This window comes from Cuculus canorus, chromosome 12, assembly GCF_017976375.1.
Source record: "Cuculus canorus isolate bCucCan1 chromosome 12, bCucCan1.pri, whole genome shotgun sequence".
In the NCBI taxonomy this organism is placed as follows: Eukaryota; Metazoa; Chordata; class Aves; order Cuculiformes; family Cuculidae; genus Cuculus; species Cuculus canorus.
This window is the reverse complement of record NC_071412.1, coordinates 7,215,550-7,236,485: the sequence shown is the minus strand read 5'-3', so window position 1 is coordinate 7,236,485 and position 20,936 is coordinate 7,215,550. Positions and strand designations below refer to the sequence as shown.

At 37.9% G+C, this 20,936-nt stretch overlaps 1 protein-coding gene and 1 long non-coding RNA gene across 10 annotated transcripts in view; one reads left to right on the top strand and one right to left on the bottom strand.

Annotated features, from left to right (window-relative positions):
• The window catches only part of CFAP161 (cilia and flagella associated protein 161), a 12,694-nt gene extending 7,964 nt beyond the window's left edge, over nt 1-4,730 (top strand). For 3 of the 4 annotated variants that reach the window (XM_054077627.1, XM_054077626.1, XM_009561734.2), the window contains one exon: nt 874-4,730. In XM_054077627.1, the coding sequence (XP_053933602.1) occupies nt 874-1,060 (187 nt within the window). In that variant the 3' untranslated portion in view covers nt 1,061-4,730. The remainder of the gene's footprint in view (nt 1-873) is intronic. The other variant, XR_008451853.1, reaches the window with a different exon arrangement.
• LOC128853360 (uncharacterized) overlaps nt 1-20,936 on the bottom strand; it is a 22,437-nt gene extending 1,501 nt beyond the window's left edge. Inside the window, exons 1-6 of one of the 6 annotated variants that reach the window (XR_008451857.1) lie at nt 16,961-20,936; nt 12,326-13,528; nt 10,660-11,102; nt 10,445-10,569; nt 6,644-6,714; nt 4,743-5,476 (exon numbers count right to left, since the gene is read on the bottom strand). This is a non-coding gene — a long non-coding RNA (uncharacterized LOC128853360). Of the gene's footprint in view, nt 1-4,742; nt 5,477-6,643; nt 6,715-10,444; nt 10,570-10,659; nt 11,103-12,325; nt 13,529-16,960 lie in introns of those variants that run through there. The other 5 variants (XR_008451855.1, XR_008451856.1, XR_008451854.1 and 2 more) reach the window with 5 other exon arrangements.

Below are 20,936 nucleotides of genomic sequence, written 5' to 3'. Positions count from 1 at the left end.
GAAGCAAGATAGTTGCTTTAGGAATGCACTGAGGAAATGGAAAAGAACACAGAATGGGCTTTCTGCATTCCCTTATTTTATTTCTGGGCTGTAATGTGCACTGCTGTGATGCTGCAATGAGCTCAGTCTTACCTGGTTTTAATTCTCTTTAATTCATATAATATCATACTTCTTGCCTTCTGTAGTTTCTTGATGGCTCTCCCTTTGAATACCTTGAGCAACTACAGCTGTTTGGTTTTTTTTTTTAATTAAAAAATGGTATACTAAGAAGTGTAAGGAGAAAAAAATGCTGCATAGAACTATATATATTATTTATGTCCATATGAATAAGTCTTTCAATGAATTGAAGTTAATCCAACAATTCAAATTAATATACTAAAAGTATATTAAAGTAATACTGATTAAGCATTGTTAAGGAGTATACCAATTGTTTGCCTTGAAATTCTGAGCAATATCTGACTGAGGATTTGTATCAGGTTTTGAGAAACGAAACAAGGTGGGAAGGTTTGAGGCTGAAACAGTTTTTAAGTAGACAGAGTCTTCCTCAGTCAAAGACAAATGGCGATGTTAATGACAATTGGAACCCAACCAGCTTGTACATACTGAGTTGGCGTAGCAGTGCCTTATACTGATGGAGCTGCTTTAGCTCTGAAGTTAGAAAGGTGGCACTTCTCTTTGATTTCAAATTCTTGAATTATTCATAGGAAATGAAGCGAGCTATTATGTTTCTTATAAGGGTCTAATATTTGAAAGTGCATGGTCATATTTCTGAATAAGCCAAGAGAAACATGAGAAAACCTTTAACTATTTACAGACAATGCAGATTTGCTGTATTTGTGTATATATTAATTCCCCTTTTCTTTGATTTGGCAGCTCTTATTTTGGAAAAGAATATGAGGTAATTTGTCACACTTACTTGGACTCCCATAAAGCTGAAGAAGATAAGAATTACTGGGTAATAGTTACAGGAAATGCCAGCGATGAGGGTGGTACAATGATTGATAGATCCAACCCTCACCCAAGTGGAATAGGGAAGAATGAGTTTTCTGAAGAGACATAGAATTTAAAAATCCCAGACTACAATCAACAGAGGTTGAAGACTTTCTGATTCTTGTGTTTTCTGTTCTGATTTTAGAGGTGTTTGTTTTAAAAACGGAAATTATTGCCTACCATTAGTAGTATTGTATAATCTCATTAACACAAAGTTATACAAAGGGGCAAAACCTAATAAAATTGGATGAACCCTGCACAACATCAAAAAAGCGTTAACTGGGAAGGGTTCATTTTCCCATTTTCATATTCAGTGGTGGCAAAAGATGTCAGAATCTAGGAAATCTAATGTATTTTTACTTCCTTACTGGCATTCAGAGTGTATTTAACCAGTTCTTCCAAAGCCAAATCAATTTCCAAAACACTGAAAATCAAACTCATGCAAGTTATCATGGGATACTTTTTCATTGGAAGTTCATCTGAAAGAAAATTCGTTGTTGAGCTTGTTCCACGTTACCTAGCACAATATTGCCAATTATTAAAAATCACAAATGAGGTCTCTTTTATCTTGATATTGGCTTCAGATTTATGGGAATTAATTAAAAAAGGTATGAATTGAGGTTTTTTACCTTTGTCCATGTATTCTAAACACTTAAATAACACATAATCAAGAACTTGAGCACAGCAATAGAGACTAGAAACTTCTGACAGCCTTATTCATGTGTCATCATGTTCTTTTTGCCTCTTCCCCTCACAGCTTTTCAATCCATAATAATTTCTATCAAGTTTGACAGCGAGGTGAAATTGTCAAAGAATATTAAGCCTGAAACAAAGTTTCAAGAGAACAAATGCCAAAGCAGAAAAAGAATAAGAGACACCATAAATTTATCCAATAAGAAAAAGATCATAGTCTATGTTCATACCTAATTAGACACCAGAGAATCCACCTGTAAAAAATTGCCCAAGAATGGTAGAAATTTCAGCTGGAGCTCACATTTTCTTATACTTTAAAATCAACCAAGCATGAGACACACAGACATGGAAAACAGATGTTATTACTTCATAGAGTTACCTGTCTTTATATGGAAGCTGAGACAGCACCACAGAGTATCTTCTTAATTTATGACATTCCGTTAAATCCATTTAGTAAAGTTACACGTATACATATTCCTTTTTGTACTGTACTACAGAAGCAGTCTCTCTCTGCATAAAGTATGTGAATTTCTGAGTAAAATACTACGTTAATCTCCATTCTCAAAAAGGATTCCATGATTTTCAGTGTTTATAAAGATCAAATAGAACTTTTTAAGTTTCACCGAAATAAACCAACAAAACGTTCACAGAAGAAGGGACCAGTTGAAACATATTATGTCTTCAAGCTCTATCCCAAATAGACTATCTGTTCCAAACCCTCTATTTCAATAGAAATTAAACAAGCACACTGTAGAAGACCCTAAGTAGCACTCAGCATACAGGGTCTCAAGGCAAAGAGATCGATGATGACAGGCTTGCTTTGGGAGAACATATCGCAATGAACAGTTCTTGAATCACACTCCTCATGTGCAGACCTTCAAAGGCCTGTTATAGATGGGGTATTATAGAGGAAATTATCTCTAGGAACTTTTTCTTTCTATGTAAAGGGATGATACCCGACGTGTGGCAAATGATGCTTTCTACAGACGCGTTGCTATTACTCCAATTTACAGAGACTGAAATTCTAAACATTTTTATGATAGATACATGAAATTCTGCTTTGATTTTGTAGGTATTCAACGAAAAAATAACTTAGGCTGCTTGAGCGCACTGTAGTGTTACTAGTTTGAACATTGTGGACATTTATTGGTATTAGTGATAGCTACTTCAAATCTGACAAAGCCTCTTTCATCTTGGTTATATGTAAGAAACAAGAAGAGGACTTAAACCAAAACCATTGCTGAAACAAAGCTTTGTGTGAGCTCATGCAGAAATGAGAACTGTGTGGGCAAAGTGCTGGTTAGTGTTATGGACAGGAGTGTTTGTGTGAGTGTCTGTACGTTAGTGTGGGAGAGAAGCAATGCAGGCTGTACAAACAGCAGTTTTGTAAGCCTTAGAGGAAAACCAGAGAAATAAACACAGAAATAAGTACAGAAGTAGGTAATGTTTGAATTAGGTGCTGATTAAAAGCAGCTTGGAGACTCTTGTGCGTGTTTTGATTAGTCTGCGCTCATGGGAAAGGAGTTCCAGAGCTCTTGGAAAATAAACAGCGTTGAATCAAAGATTTACGATTCCACTATCAGCTCTTCTTCTTATCTAACACAGTTTTAAAACTACAGATTTGTGCATAGCTTCTTATATCATATAATACATATTTATAATTCAGCTGATTTGCCATATTGATTACAGATACTTATCTGTTACCCAGTTTTTCTTTTAAAAACTGTTTTTTATGCTTCTCAATATTGTCCACATGATGGCACCACAATTTTCTAAACAGCACAATCATTGCTAAGTAGGTAAAACAACCTGAAACGTTTAAAATCAAATATAATTCCCTGATATAATGCCACAAAAGCTAACCAAGTTAAATCAGGATTAAATTCTGGATTAGGAGATGTCATTAACAATTTATCACGTTTTTTGAAGATTAAGCAACATTGGTTGAAGTTAAGCAACAACGGTAGATAGGAGAACACAGAACCGTGTTTTGCATACAATCAACTTTTTAAAGCTAATTGGTGTATTAATTTGTAATTGAAACATACTTAAAGGAAATTATCTTTACGAGCTTTTTGTTTGATGTTCTATGTAAAGCTATGAAACCTGATGTGTGACAACAGCTGCATGTTTTTATAGGGGTATTATTATTACTTGCTCCAAATTGTAGAGATTAAAATTCTGCATATTTTCACAAGAGATTGATGTAATTCTGCTTTCGTTTTGTAGGTATTAAACTAGAAAAACTTAGGCTGAGTATAATGCGCTGCAGTTTCTAGTTTGGCCATTGTGGACATTTAGCAATAAACATGGGATTTAATATAAAGAATTACAGAATTAAATATTAGTCCAGAATTTGAAAAATCCTGCAGCTGCCACTTTTTGACACAATATGGTCCCAGTGGACTGAGTACTGGAGATCTGAACGAGGCACAGACCTGACCATTGTGTAGCTGAGGTCTGGCACTATAGTTTGCTTGTCCTAGTATTGCGTATCATGAAATATGGACAGTGATGCTTGCCTCATTTACAAAGCACTATGACATATAACAATGGAAAGAAAAATCATGTATTTTAAGAAAGCTTTTAATATTCCTTCCAAATTAGAATCAATATGGATAGCTCTACAAAAGCACATTGTGGGAAAATAAAACTTGCTTTGCCTCCATTCCAGCCTGCTCAAGAGCTGTTAGCATAAAGCTGATCCTGAGCTATTAGACCTTTCTAAGGGACAGGGTACATTAGTTCAGATTTAGTGCAGTGCTAATATAGCTTTTCATAAGCCTGAGGTGCAGAGAGAACTCACAGCTGCACTTGTTTTTTTGCAAGCGTGTGTTAGCAGCATAATATTGAAGTAAAGAAAAGGTCCAGAGAACTCAAAGAGTCTGCAAAGAAAGGCATCACCCTTCTAGTAATCTCACACATTGGTAACAGTGGAAAATGAAAATCCAGTTTTAAATCTGCCTCTTCACTTTCCTCCCTCTTTTGCGTACTTCTCCAACTCATATTTCACATCACATCACTTCTCCTCTGCCATGTAATCCAGCCCAAACTTACAGATTTGTGGCGGTTATGAAGTGCTCTTCCAGCACTCAGCACAAGTCCCTGGCCCCTCGCCCTAATCATATCACATCTTCAGAGGCTACTTCTCAATAATTGTCATGAAGTGTTGTTCTAGCTCAGACACCAGATCAGAGGAAGAGGCTGTATGCTTAGCAACTGGATAAAACATCAGAGGGGAAAAAAAAAGCCAAAAAAAAGCCAAAAAAATAAGAACATTACAATAAGAAATTCCACACAGCAGCGGAAGAAAATACCCAAGCACTGGAAAATTGGGTGGAGTTGGCAGGTAAGAGGGTGATTTTGATAACATCTGTGCCCACTCACCCTAAATTAATATTGCACGTCTGTTATAATCTGGTGGGTGGGGGGAATATTCTTTTAAAAGCATAGTTGTTGTTTTAGAAACACGTAAGACTTTTTCACGCGTGAAAACTGAACTAACGGGGCCACAAAATAAAACTGCAGATGTGAAATGCAAAATAACTTTAAATACAAGTGGAAACTAGGAAATCTCTACATAATTTTGTCAGATATGCTCTCTTCTAATTCTGTTCTGTTTTAGGCTTTGTCCCATGTGTTGCCTCTGCTCTCTGCATAACCTGCCTTATTTCCCTGCCTCTATACAGAACAGAGAGGGGCAAGCCAGAGTTTTCCAGCTCCCCACTTCATGCTGCTTTGTCTTCATCCTGGAAGCTGTAAAAGGGAATCTTATCCTCAATACTGCATTCCCCTGTGTAAGAGAAAGAGAGGAAAGTCCTGTTACCCTCCTGGTTGTGTGCTATTTCAGCAGAGATGTGAGCAGCCATAATAAAGTCAACTACATAATTTGGATGATAGTTTACCTTTACTTATAATGAGAAGGACAAATCGCCCTGAAGACCAAGAGAGACCTGCCCAGTTTGCTTTGTTTGGGATTTTTTTTGTCAGCACTATGTATGGAGGATATGTAATGAAACAGTTGATACTTTTCTTCAATTTTTTTTTCTCCACTGGAGGGCTTGTGCAGGGCAATATCTTTTATACAAGAGACAGAATCAAGTGCAATACTGCACTAGAAAGCATTGCTACAAGAGTCTCCTAACTTTCGCTTGAGAAGTTTCGGTATTTTTTGGCAAGGAGGACTCAAAACACAGTAGAATAGGCACAAACATTAAAAAAAAAAAGCCTGATGACATTAGTAGTCACATTCAATGATGAAAATAATTCATACACGTGCATCTCTGCTGTATGTTTATATGAGAAGCACAGAAAGCTAATTTCCCAACATCTGTTAAATGCTGCTTCATACAGCACGTCAAAACAAAACTAAACAGACCGTCCAGTTACAGCCTGGCTAGTATGTATGTTACTATAATGCTGATTTTGTTTTAATTATAGGCTTTTTGGGGCACGGACCTTATCTTCATCTTTTTTTCCCCCAATACGAACAACTACAGCAGATAAGTTCAATAAGTAATAGCATTAAGATGGTATCAAAAGTGGTTGTAAGACGACAAGAAATTGAAGCGGACCTGGTACAAATAACCAGAGATACAGGCATATGAAATCCACACACAAAACAGTGCCAAATAGTAACCTCTCAGTGTGGGGTATGAAGATGCAGCTGCCCAAGTAATTCTGACGTTAACAGAAGTTGCTAGGAGAAGCGCCCACAAACCAAAGTGCTATCCCTGTGGGTCTGACAAACCCACAGAGGGGAATAAGAATTATACACGGCAGCATTTGTTTATATATATATATATATATAGTTATTTAATTATATGGCATACTAGTTAAAAATACCTAACCGACTCCTAGTAGAAGTCCTGTTTGCAAAAGTGACACTGGTCCTAAGAGACTGAAGAGCAGTTCTGCAGCTTGTTCACATTAAAACTGTTAGGAATTAGGTTGTACATACCTTTGGAGATCTTAGTCTGACCGAGAAAATCAGTTTTAAAAGTGGCATTTAGCTGTTTCTGAAAATGTTACCTGTGTAATTTACAAAAATGTTAAATGCTTATGCAAAATGAAAGTGAGAAACTATTGAATACGCAAGCTCTGGATTAAAGTATGAATTATCTTTCCCCTATGGGAAAAACCTCTTAAAATTCCTAAAATGCTAATTAGCATGGATTATTGTTATAGGGTCTCTAAAAGATTAAACACAGCAGTTTATGAAATCCACATCAGACTGCAATTTCTCTGCTTCCTCTCTGGTTTCCTACTCCTCCTCTTTCTTGGGCTTTCTGCCTCCTCTATGTCCTGAAGAAACAACTGAGCACTTGTTAGGGGAGAAGTTTAAGGTTCCTTGGCTTTTCCGATCTTTTTTTGCTGACAGTTTTGGCAGCATTAGTTTAGCCAGAACACCCAAGATGCGTTATAGTCTCACAAATAACCAATGAATTTAACTGACCATGAAAAGAGACACATTTTGCTATATAAATATACATCCACATATGCGTATATACATATCTATAGAAATAAAAATGAATTGGCACGATATACACATATGCACATTAGGTACTTTACTGCTGACACACAGATAACATGTAGCTCAGCATATGCAGGAGAACAATCTTTCCCCATCTAAAAGTATTAATTAGTTTCTTTTGAAATGAATTAGTTTTTTCTCTGTAATCTTAGGTGGTTGGGGGCACTCTAGTTACACTTACTGCTTCACTTATTGGCCACCATTCCCCTTTCCTGCTCGCTGCACAATCGTGTCCTCAAATCCAGCCAACCTCAGGTTCTACTTGAAGTCTCGCAGAGAAACTAGAAAGTTGCCCAGAGATGGGACAATTTACGAGCTGTGCTCTGTTCCTCCTAAGGCAGTCAGTGTGATAATTCTCTCTAGAACTTGAGTAGAAGACCTAGATCACTTTGTTGTGTGGTCAATAATTCATAATTCCAAAAATGCAATTTTTAACTTTAGTTTTGTGATGAGGTCCTAATTTATTTTACTGCATTTCGTGAATTTGCCTCCAAACGGGCAGTTGAAATCCGATCTTCAAAACTTTCTTATTGAAACATCAGCTTTGGATCAAATCAGGAATTCTGGCAGAACTCACCATATTGTACAGAAATGTTTATGACCAATAAAACATTTTGAGACCTTATATAACAAGAATTAATAATTTGAGCAGGTTGCCGTGGTATTGGTATAATGTTTTTTAGGGGTCCCAAGCAGGTGCAGTTGAATCCATCAGCATTCAAACTCTCTTAACGGAATGGGCAGTTTAAAAGGTAGCTACAGAGTGCCTCCTGCCTTGTCTCAAGAGGGAAATCCAACTAAGATGAAGAGGAAGACTTGAGTATGAAACTGCAAACCTTATGGACTTTGTGTAGTGAACTCTTGCCTAGCAAGTACTTGAAGAAAGTAGTCAGGTATGGTAAACCCTGAAAGCTGCATCAGAGGATGATGCAGCTCAAGTAGGGGCCCTTAACACTATCTTTTGTTTTTATGGTGTCATCGTAAATCAGTGATAATAGTAGATACAGGTAAAGAGCAAAGAAAAAAGCCAGGCCAAAAATTCCCTGTGTTTGAGTTCTATATCTCCAGTCATTACTTCAAACAAAGACAAAACTCCTTCCATTTCCCTGGTAATACAGGTAAGGATATTCTATTTTGCACTTTCTCATACATGTATCATATACCTTTTCATCCCTCATTTACTGTGTCTATGCACCAGCATCCCTCCATGTTAAACAGGCATAACCCTTTCCTCAAATAAGATCGCAACAAGTATTTTATGGATATTTATTTATATTTATGCTTAAGAACAACACAGAAATATTACAAAGAAAATGTTAGCATTGTTCCTAAGTATCTTGGCATTCCAAAATTTATGATAAAATTTGCGTGCATATGCGTGCTCTCAAATGGCACACAATTTCATTGGTAGAATTAACAAAATTATCAATTAGGTCAACAATTTACACAGATGAAAATACTCTGGATCTATTTTATTTTCCCCACATTCTTTTTCAGACCCAAATGACAGATCGTTTAGAAAGGCTCTGTCTAGCTATCTTAATAAATACAACATACGACCTTTGACACAACACAGCTTATTGTTCTCACTGCTCATTGAAAATTTTTATGCTTCCAGAAGTCCTTGTAATTCAATGTTTTCCTCTGTCCCATGCTAATTAATATCTCACTATATAACAACTGCTTGTACCATGTTAGGTGGTTATGGAATTTTGTCATCAAGTGCTAACTGATTTTAAACAGCATCACGCTTTGGGACTAGTGAATGGTTTCTGCTGAACGCTGGGCTTTGTATAACATTCAGAAACACCAACACAAATTCCTGCTTCCTATGAAATTAGCTTAACAAGGATTTGGGGAGTAACCATTTGCACTGTATCGTTGATGTGTGCAACTTTTTCTTCTAAGCAATTATTTCTGAGAACAGAATGTTCATTCATCACAGAAAGAATTGAGGCAAAGTCAGTTTATACCATACGTATTTGGCCTGTTACATGGCACAACCATTAGCTGTTTGGTTTTAGAAGTTAAGCATTACATACAGGCCAACAAGTGGTGAAGGTTTTTTCATCAGCCCACGTAACCTATAGCAAAATTAAGATTCCTGCAATAGCACAAGGTTCGCATTGTAAAGAAATACTGTCAGAATTTGTATAAATGCACAGTAGTGATTTTTCAAGCATATTTGAAACTATTCTACTTAAGAGTACTTATTAATATGTTGGGCTGGGGCAGCAGTTTTTCCAAGTGAACAGTGTAATTAAGTGAGAACAACCTTCCTGTGTAACTACCATAAAGAGAGTATTCATCACCTAGAGTTCTTGTGCCTGCAACAGAAGAGCATCCTTGGCTAGGACAGGGTTCCTGAGGGTGGGACAATGAAGTTGAAACTAAACTGATAGGCAATTCAAGGAATTCTTAGAATTTGGAAAACATCCATGAAAATAAAAGTATAGAGAGAAAGAAGACAACAAACTAAACCTGTTCGAAATATATTTAAACTTGCAGAGCTGCCTGTGCCTGAGGAGAATCCAATATGGTGTTAAGCTTCTGCAGCTGAGCATCGGTTATTTTCCTCACAGAAATAAACAATGATCATCTTCACAATTTAGTAGTCAAATATAGACGTAAGTATATTATTCAATAGCAGTCTATGAAGATTTGTGTTGATACTGTTCTCAAAACTAAAATAATGCACCTGAGAGAGTGTTCTAGAGATTAAAAGAAACCAAACAAACCAAAACCCCAAAAAACTTTGCCGCATTTAAAAACAGTTTGCCTCATATACTTCGTGTTACTCAAAAGGATCTTGGTATGATAAAGCCATTGATTATGGAATAAAAAGTGTATTGGGTTTAATTTTCAAAGTACATTAATCTATGTAACATTTGCATGTTGGGAACAATCAGGCTACAACTAGTAAGTTATGATTAATAGCTTCACTCAGGTGAAGAAAGGTAAAGAAAATAAACCATTAGTGAGGTGAATCTATTTTACCTGATTTTGCCAATTGCTGTTACATTCTTCCACTCCAGAAGAACATTAACGCAAAATGTGAACGGCCAGGAAGGCTTTTGAAAAAAGATCTAAACAGAAACATAGCTCCCAAAAACTAGTTATGAACGTATTAACCATAGAAATGGGATTAACCACTGTGCCCAAACCAGTACATTGTTGCTCGGGTAAATTGCATAGAACAGAATAAACATTCCAGGAAGTCTTAATTACCTTAATGATGAACTTTCATTTAACCACATTTCTGATTCCAATGCATCTGCCTTCACATCCCAGACCTTTGAGGTTTGTCTCATGAAGGTTTTAAACAGACAGCTAAGAAATCACATGGTAACAATCTGCGGAAAGAAAATAATACAAATTCTTTAGTTCCTTACTGCAAACACACTCCTCAAACTCTTAATAGCCTTTGTCTGAGCTCCTCTCACCTTGTTAACATCTGTGCTAAAAGACGTGGCTCTCAGAATTGGACAGAGAGGCTCGTTTAATGCTTTGTTCAGCAGTAAGGGTGCTGCTGCTCCTTGGTGCTTCCATTTTCAGGGCCACCATGGGGATGTGTGGCCCGGGGCTGCCTGGAGCTGCATCCTCCACTCCCTTCCTAGTCTCATTTCTTTTCGCTTGAGCAGTTTGAGACCAGCACAAGCAGTTTCCCCAGATTCAGAGGGTTACAAACATGGTTGGGAAGATGAAGAAGTGTGACTGGATGCACAAAGGAAGGTGTTTGGGCTCAGTAAATAGCCCAACTGAGAGCACCTGGGAGCTGCTTTACTGAATTCCACTGGTAATGAATTACTCCACGCTGTTCTCGGGAGACTGGAAGGGACTCTTGTGCACTGAGGTTCTGATTTTTCTCTCTCCTGCCATTCTGCTTCTGTAGGGAAATGCCAGCATTCCTTATAGCTACCTAGCTGAACTTCTCCATACTGAGTTTTAACATCCAATTGCCATTAAATTCTTTAATAAATGCATCAGAATAATGGATAAAAGTATAATTTTAGAAGCATAACCTAGCTGTATATTTTAAATGGTATAAGGTGTTTAAGGGTGAAGAATAGAATCATAGAATGGTTTGGGTCGGAAGGGACCATAAAGCCCATCCAGTTCCACCCCTGCCATGGGCAGGGACACCTCCCACCAGCCCAGGCTGCCCAAGGCCCATCCAACCTGGCCTGGAACACCTCCAGGGATGGGGCAGCCACAGCTTCCCTGGGTAACCTGTGCCAGCACCTCAACACCCTCAGTGTGAAGAAATTCTTCCTAATGTCCAGTCTGAATCTGCCCCTCTCCAGTTTACAGCCATTGCCCCTCATCCTGTCACTACAAGCCTTTGTGAACAGAGTCTCCCCAGTTTTCCTGTAGCTGAGGACTAAAAGAAATGTGACCCAGAAAGTAGTAAAGACTAAATAAATATAAGTTAATAGTTATTTTCAGCTGGCAATGATATTAACAAGGGGAGAGCCCAAGACCTATCAAAATTTGGGGTAATTTAATACATTTACTACTCATCAGGAAAGAAAGCGTGCAATAGCAGAGACAGCATAATTGGGAAATAGTGTGTGATTGTTTAAAAGAGACCCAATTAAAAAAACCAACAACCAATCCAACCCTAAAGGAATGGACCGGACAACATGGCAGCTGAAATGTAGTGTAGGTAAGTGTGAGGTAATGTGTACTGAAAGGAACAATTGGAACTATTCATATACAGTGATGGTTTTCAAAATCACTCAAGAAAAAGATGCAAGCATTACTGTGGACGGCTTGGTGGAAACTTCTACTCAGTGCACAGCAGTGGTCAAAAAATCAAACAAGATGTCAGGCTATATTAAAGTTGGATTGGAGAATAGTATTGGAAATAATAGCAATACTATCGAAACCATCAATAATGTATTCTTCATTTTAAGATTAGCCTCTTTTGCCTTCATTACCTAAAAAGAAATAAGAGTTCTAGAAAAGGGAATAAAAAGGGGTTTAGGGGTATGGATAAATTTCTATGAAGCAAAAGATTTTTAAAGAGTGTCTGACTCATGACATTCTTCAAATTGAGTGGGGTTTTTTTTCCTCAGTTTGTAAGTAAGGATAACATGAGCCACTGACCTTTGCCGTGTCTACTGAGATGAGTGGATGAAGCAGCATACAGACTGTGGATGAAGAGCTTTCAAGTACACAGCCTAAATGCCTTTTCCTTGCTGCTTCAGGGAGAAAAGGAAAGAGACAGTTTTTCACTAAACCTCTTCTCTGCTCTCCCCTGAGCCCAGTCTGCAGAGCCCAATCCAGTACCACACCTTCCCCAGTCCAGGCTCAGCCGATGCCGGTTCCCACCACCTTCTATTTATGCCTTTACCCACTTCCTCAAATCCAGCCTAGCAAACTAACTTGAGACCTTTCCTCCTTTAATCCTTTCCTTCCCCTCATGCCCTGCACTTATGTATCTGAACTGCCTTCTGCTGTTTTCACAGCCTCACACCGGTTATTCCACTGCTCCCCATGTGGCTTTTTAGCCCCCTTTCCCCTCACTGCAGGTGCAACTCAGCAGTTTAATTCCTTCAGTGTCTGCTGTGAGGATTATCAGCACTGTTGGATATCCATTAATTTGCCTCCCCTGCAGCACCTACGCAGCAGGCTGCTTCCTCGTGTTCTGCACACTGCTGCTAGAGGGCACGATGCTCGTAACGTTATCGATTACTATTCGTGGCAAACAAGAAAAAAATGAAATCAGAGGTTAATTTACAGCTGAGGAACACCCCCCCCTGCCCATGCACACCATCCAGCGTAGGGCTGTAGCATGCCTCGCTGCATCGGTTAAGGCAGGAGGTTACTCTTCTAATTACTTGACGTGTTGGGTTGAAAGCCATCCTGTGGATTATGGACAATGATATAGACCAAACCTCTGTGGTTCCTAGGGGAGAGTCCTTGCTATAAATAGCTGTCACATTTGTAAATTTAACATTGTTTAGTCTGAGGAGAAGTGAGAAAAACGGGAAACTCGTTTGCTCAGCAGTGGGAGGGTGTAGAGTGTTGTTTTCTGCTGGGGATTTTTATTTTTACTGCTAAACTCTTGAGAGATTAGAGATGTCCCAAGGTCCTTTTGCTGTTATGGGCTTAGAAACCAGGAGGGGAAAATATGAACTGACTCAGTTTTATATAACTTACAAATGTGTTTAGCATTTTCTATGACAGTGAAGGCAGGCAGAAAATTTAACTGTTTCCTTTGTGAATTTCATTTTGTTTGTCTGGAAGTTTGCCCTGTTCCGGCAGAACTGGCAGTAGTCTTGTCCGTAGCAGGGGCAGAACGTTTTCCTGTATAAGAAAAATAAGTTCTAATTACAATAAAAAAAAGGGAGGAAAACCGAAAAATTAAAGTTATGCTGTGAAATGGCATTATTGCCTCTCTAACAGGAAGCATATGGAATAGTAGCATGCACATAGGTCTGAGAGCCAGGACTAAATCAGCGCTAGTCTAGACATGCTGATTCCAGCTGTGGTCCTGAAACAAGCTGTTAGGGCTAGAATTTTATTAAGTCTAATAGCCATCTGGAGAGGATGATGAGCTAAGGCAGAATCACACTATCCCATCAGAGCTGTGCTAGAGGTACTCATGGCTGGGATGCAGGCTGGAGAAAAGAGTTGCCCACTCTAATCTGCTTTTTCTGACAGTGACTGACTGGATCCACAGCCGGTATCGGAAATCAGTGTGGTACATCCTATGGAATAGTGACTTTTCAAATAGCCCTGTTCCCTCTGGTGTAGTACACAAAAAGGACCAGAGGAAATATCTTTACTTGAGACCTGTTTTCCACTTTGTAGTATGGCACTCGCTCATGATTTCTCTTCTGCTTTGTCCACTGTGGCTATAACATTTAATTAACTGATATTTATTAGCACCCAGAAGGTGGAAAGCATACATATTAACTATTTAGGGTGAGTAATTACCTCACAGAAAGACATAAATAAACATTGACCAATGATGTAATTCCTGAAAGCAAACCACTAGCAGAGTCTGACAAACCCTCACAAAAATACCTCCTCCCTCACTTCCCCGAAACAATGAATCCCTCTCAAGCAATCTGATATGAATAACATTTGCACCTCCTTACTATCATCTTATTTCCACACAGCAAAAGGATCCTAATTGTATCTGTTTGTTTTAGCTTGATTTCTGCTATCCTTAGACAAAACTCTTCCCTCTACTACACAGACTTTATTCACCAAAGCCTTTGCAGACCTTATGAAAGGCGTTTTCACTCACTTGGTTTAAATGAGCACTGTGTGTTTTCTTTCTTCTTCTGGTTTTTTTTTTTTTTTGGTGGGGGAGTGGGGGTGGTAAAAAGTAATAAATGAATCATTTCAACTTCAGGCGAGAAGTTTAGGTGTTGTATTTGTACCATGCAACTACATAAACACAGAAGGAGCCAGTTAACCAATGAACTGCAGGAATGAGAAGCAATGAGATGATCTAAAATGTTTTAACACATTTTCCATATATTAGCCCTTGGACTAGTTTTGTTTTGCTTTCTTACAACAGACACAAGTCAGTAAAAGTCCAAAAGGAAAGTCTGAGGTTTTACATTTCTGTTTGTGGTACAGGAAAAGGGTTACGATCTCAGTGGTTGATTCAGTGAAATAACATCTCTTTTATACACATCTGCCTAGCAAGTAGGGCGGTAGTTGGAAATACCCAATCTAAAGCATTAAAGATTTGCTGGCAAGTAGCAAGGCATTTTCTGCAGAGGAAAAGTTATTATACTGAGTAGTCACTTTGAATGCTTAGGAGTTACAGTCAAATATCCAAATACTCTGGAGTTACACTGCGTTTATTATTTTGTCAAGTATTTAACACACTGGGAATTGACTCTGCTGCATACTTCATATCCAAGAAGGCATGCTCATAGTGGACTTAAATAAGAAGATACTTGGCAATGGTAAGTGATATTTTTATAGCAAATTATTTAAGCATCATATAGTCAGCTGTTTTTACATGTCAGTATGTAGAAATTTTCAACTGTTTAAATTTGGGAATTTAAAAGAGAACAGCAAAGAGATAAGAGGTAAACCAAGCTATGTTTTTATCTGTCTATTCACTGTCATTGCTGTATTGTATTTAGATAATATGAGAAATATGAAGTAAATTCTTGTTGTTCAATTATTAGCAATATGACTCAAACCAGAGTTGCTGCTCTACATGGAATTACGTTGGTTTAGGACACTTTTAGTTTGCTGTATAATATTTCTTTTATTACTCCTGACACATACAAGAGACAGCAGAGTGAATCAGAGACTTTTGTGAGTTTATAGCTTTCTTCAGTTTTAAAGGCCTCTCTAAAACTGCAATATTATCAGAGGCAACAAAGAAACAAAATCACAAATCTAGTTATTCATTACTCAAAAGAATTTTAAAACTACAGAACCTCTCTCACTGGCAATTAATCTTTATAAATAAGAGAAATGAATTAAATTCAAAACCAGATGAAGGGGAGAGGATATGGGAAATTTTTTTTTAGCCTTTGCTAAGTCCATCGTTTCCAGAATTCCTCCTAACCTTTCTACTAATTTCAGCTCTCCTGTGTAACTGTAGGTTATATTCTTTAAATATTTTATTTTTCTTCAAAGAAGCAATGTAGAAAAATGCATGTCTCCATGAGAACTGCATAGAGGTTGTATCTAAACCTCTGAAAACACATACACGTTTCCAAAACATTTTAAAAATAAACAGTAATATGATTATCTACTACAGTTTCAGAGCACAATTCCCAGCAAGATATCCAAATACGCTATTTACTTGAATCTCTGTATGAACTAGCCTATACAGGAAATCAGTAAATTGCTCCAGAGTCTCAGCCTCAAAGGGGATACGTATTTGTTTAGTCATATACTATAAATAACATCTGTAGACTTGAAACCTTGCCAGCATTATTAATGTAGTGTTCACTTAATAGCACCCTTTATTATAAGCCTCATTAGTAACTGATTCATACAGTATGAGCCTACAGAAAAAACACGCAGGCACACACTTACTGATGATATATTATCCATACTGCCGCTGTAACCTCATTTGCTGGGGAGCCTGGTACGCTCAGAGCTGAGAGCACACCTCCTGGCAAGCAGCCCCTTGGGAGACACAGTCAGAGGCTTCTGGAGCCCGCGTTGATGCTCCTCTGCAGGGGGAATGCTGTCAGGGTAGAGGTGGGGACCAACACTGCCCTCTTCCCTCACTGCGCCAGGCTGTGGCGGTGAAGAGATGACATAAAGATGTGGGGCTTTCAAATTACTTCAATTTACGCCGAAGATCTGATGTAACAGATGATGGCCTCTTCATCACTTTTACAGCTCTTTGCTAGTAGAGAGCATCAGTGATCTGCTGCTTTAATTTGCCTAGTGCTGTTATAATATTTATGCTGTCTGTATTACAGTATGTGTCATACTGTACACTGTGAAATAACTTGTGTGCTTATGGAATAAACTTTGGGTGCAATAGATTCTGCCTAATACAGGATAGGTTGATGTAAGGTATCATTACTTGACACCAACAAATTCTTACTGTTTTCTAGGAGTAGTTGTTACGCCTTTTGTTCTTTGTCTCATAAAAAAAATACCATTTAATTATCTTATAGTCCTTTTCATCAGAGAAATCCCCACCCCACAAACTCAAGAAAGAAGGTGACAGCATATCCCCCATTGACCCATTTTCATCGATGGGGACAAGGGTTCAGAAATGAGGGAAAGTAAACCTACCTAAGGTCAGAACAGCGGGTCACCATCAGAACTGTAAGGAGGTCTCCATACTCAATGTAGTGTTCTGTCAAAAAATGAGCTGAGGAAGATTGTTACTCATTTACAGTGAGTGGTGTGTATGAGGTGTGTTTGGGGAGGGTCAGTTGCAGGTAATTTATGTCTTTGCCCAAAATGAATGTTGAGCCTAAACTGATATTGTCAAGATCTTAACAGTTTTTCTCTACCCATTTTATGCTTTTAGGTTCATTATTACCCCCTGAATGTATATGTAAATCAAATCTTTTAAGATTCACTCCACAAATTAAACGACAAAATTTAGAATCAGTTTAAAAGATGTTGAAGAAAAAGGAAGGAATCAGAATGGAAATCTTGGTTTATGTTGGTGGTCGTATTGTCATGGTACATGATTTTCGACAATTACTTGGGACTTAAATTCCAGAAGAGGCTGTTTCTTTTGGGAAATCCTAACTGACACGAAGAATGTAGTATTAATTCTTCTAGAGAGATGATTAGCTATTCTCTGGATCAAAAATGAGCATACAGGAGGAAAGGACACTGGAAAATTGGCCCTCCCTGAGCTTCTCTCTCTCTACTCCAGCATTAGGGTCATTCAGCTGCCTTCAGGACCAACTGTAGGACCTGGCATTCTGTGACCCTCAACATACTGGCTTACATATCCACAGTCATACGTGCTTTTTGTGGATATCCAGACGGCCTTTCCAGATAGTCTATTCACAAGACAGCCACGCAGTCAGAAGGCAGACCATCCCTCACATAATCCATACAGCTGCTCCTGTCCCCTCCATCAGCTGCAAAATAAATATAGTACCTGTGAATCTGAGTTGTACCCATCTCTTATGGATTAAGGCATCCCCTTCCACTCCCAAATGCTATGGAGCTTTATTCCTTCCTATCTGGTAGCCCTGAACTACAGATGGGGTGGATCTAACAGTTATTTTTCCAATGTTTAAACGGAGGTCACCAGAAAACCCCCAAAGCAATCAAATGTTAGGTCATGTAATAAAGTTCTGTGACACCTCCCACCACATGGTCCCCCTTCTGTCTTCACAAAACATTCTGGGGAAGTGATCGTGGGCCTTTACTGTGCTGTAACACTAACAGTCAAGCTCTTTTGGACAAATACACAAATGAAAGCAAATGAGGATCATGACATAGCAGCGTTTAAACAAAATGGTAACTAATCAGTGTAACGATATATCTGAGGATTTAGTAAATTTTCAAGACTGGTGGAATGTTGTCTTTACATTCAGATTTGGTGCTAATTTTAAAATATATGCTTTACCCAGAACAGAAATTATTGCCGTCAGTACAGGAATTACAAGTTAATTTTTTCTCTTTGACAGGTCAATTAGACTAGCTAATTAGAACAACCATCTGGGTTTAAAACCTGTGATTTTGTAGGAAAAACAAATTCCAAGATCAGGAATTCTCAGCTGAGACCTCAGTCTCTGGCTCCAAGCTAAGTAACATTCAACACTGCTCTGAAGGTGTAGGCTGATTTCAAACCATGGAAGAAAAGTCATCTCCTACAGACACAGCATCCTAAACTGTTTAGGATGCTACAGCTGACTGCAGCACCGTATATCGCACCTACGAGCAGGGTGTCATCAAATTCCATGAAACATTGTGTTTCGTGTCTTACGAAGGGCTATTTATGGGACAGATTAAACCTCTTTACCCATGAGAAACCTGTAAAATAATCTAGTTTCATCTTTATCTAAACAATAATGCTAGTGAGTAATGTATATGGTGTATATTATGACTAAAGCCAGTGTTTAAAGCTACAGTACTGCAGAAGCTAAGAGCAAGAGAGCTGTTGTTGGAGCTTTATACTGTTATCTTCAACACTCCAAAATAAAACTATGCACTCAGCTTCATTCTGATTGTCAGAGCCTTAGAAATAAAGTAAAGCAGCAGAAATGTGAAGGGTCCTCAAGACTTGTTCAGTGCAGAATTAAGCAACAGCCTATATTAAGTAGCTTTGCCTCTGCCAGGCACCAGGAATGACAAATACTCAGAAGTAGATACTCCTAAAGCCTTGCAGTCGAAATGACAACTATACTTATAAATCTGGTAAATAAATCTTATTCAGGTGTATATAGCCAAGAGAAGAGATTGCACAATTCCTCATCAATCATTGACAATGTTAACAACAAAAAAAAAAATCGAAAAAACCCCAAACCCAAGTCAAAAAATTCCACAACGTCCTTCTCTCAAAAGAAACAAAAAACCAAAAGACCAAAAACTCAAACCAAAAAACCTCTACAATCAAGACAGCTTTATGCATGCTGTCTGTGAAATGCTAAGGAATAACAAGCCCTTGACTTCAGATCAGGCTGCTGTAGAAAGTGGTGCCTGTGCCAAAGTGTAAACTATTGAGCATGTTCTGCCACTGGTACTCAGAGGGACTAAGTATATTCACCCTTTCAGTACTTCCATTCATTAATATCTGTCTGTTCAAGGACTAAAGGAGTAGGCAGTAGCAATCAATATGATAGAATCCAACACAACTCACAATAAAACGTAAAACCAGACAGGTCTAAATGAGCCCTTCATACTGAACTTACAAAAAATACAGAGAAAATTTTAATTTGATTTTTGTATGTTGAGTAAGCTAGTTTTCTTTTTTTTTACCCTTTACTTTTTTTTTCTTGATAAATCTTAGTTTGGGCAATTGATAATTCTTCTTTCATTCAACCTAAAGGACCCTTTATGTCAGCCTACAGTTCAGGGGAGTATAAATCAAAAGAAATGCAAAGTCAGACGAAAAAGGAACACTGTGTGACTGGAAACATGGAAAAGGTGAAGTCATAAAACAAAAAATATTTGTTTTAAATTAGAATGACACCATATAGGGGAGCTCACAACAGGTTTTATTACTCTAATGCTGAAGTAAGTTATAAACTGTGTATTGGTTAATGGCTTTAAACAAATTGATGAACCTTTTCTTCAATACCAGATGTTTAGAAACTTCATAGCTGACGCAAATATTCTGCAATGTTTTTCTAAGCATATTCACTTACTCATAGTCTTTATGCCTAGTACAAAAATATTAAAACAACAAGCAAAACCCACAACACTTTGTTACAAGGTGCCATCCTTGCTATGCCTCATATACCACATTGTGGCTATGGTTGATGGTCTTTACTCTGATAATTTTTCAGTCACACTGTCTTAATACAATACTTACGTAGATCACAAGAGCTGATTTTTCTGTAAACATAGCATTGTATGTGTAGTGTAACATATTCTTCATAGAGTTCCAGGATATGTTCTCAAGATGGGTAAAAATACCTATAATATTATTTAAAAGTAATATTTTACAGCTTATTTGTAAGGCATCGCAATAATTAAGGACACCGTAACGAGGTTGGCAATCATGCAGAGTGTGAGGCATGTCATGCAACACAAGCATATTTGGGAAGACAAGGTCTAAGAACTTTTAACTCACAGGAAGGCAATTCCCTGGAAAACGGTCTAGAAGGCTGCAGAGCTGGATACCATTAGGAGACCGTCAGGTAATAAGGTTCACAAAGGGAAGTGGATTTTCAAAAAAAAGATCTGAAGAAAAAGGAGGAGATCTGAGCATCCGAAAGCAGCATGAAGCTGAGAGAAAAGAGAGACAGAAGAAGAAAAGATAAAAGTATGCAGAAGATAGAGGATGACATCAGTACAGAGATCAATGAGGAAAGGACTCTACAGAGACTTGAAGATCAGGATATTTTTTCCTAGTACAAGAACTGAATACATCTTAGAGCCAGTGAATTTTAAACAATTAAAAGGAAGTACATTTTTATGTAACACGTGAAACTCATTGCCTCTGGATACTCTTGAAATCAAAAGCTTAATGGGAGCCAGAAGTGGATAAATTCCAGTTATATTATACAGGATTCATTTAATCTATAGAAGAAAAAATAATTCCTTGTGTTTCCTGGCAAAAGTTAGGTACTAAATG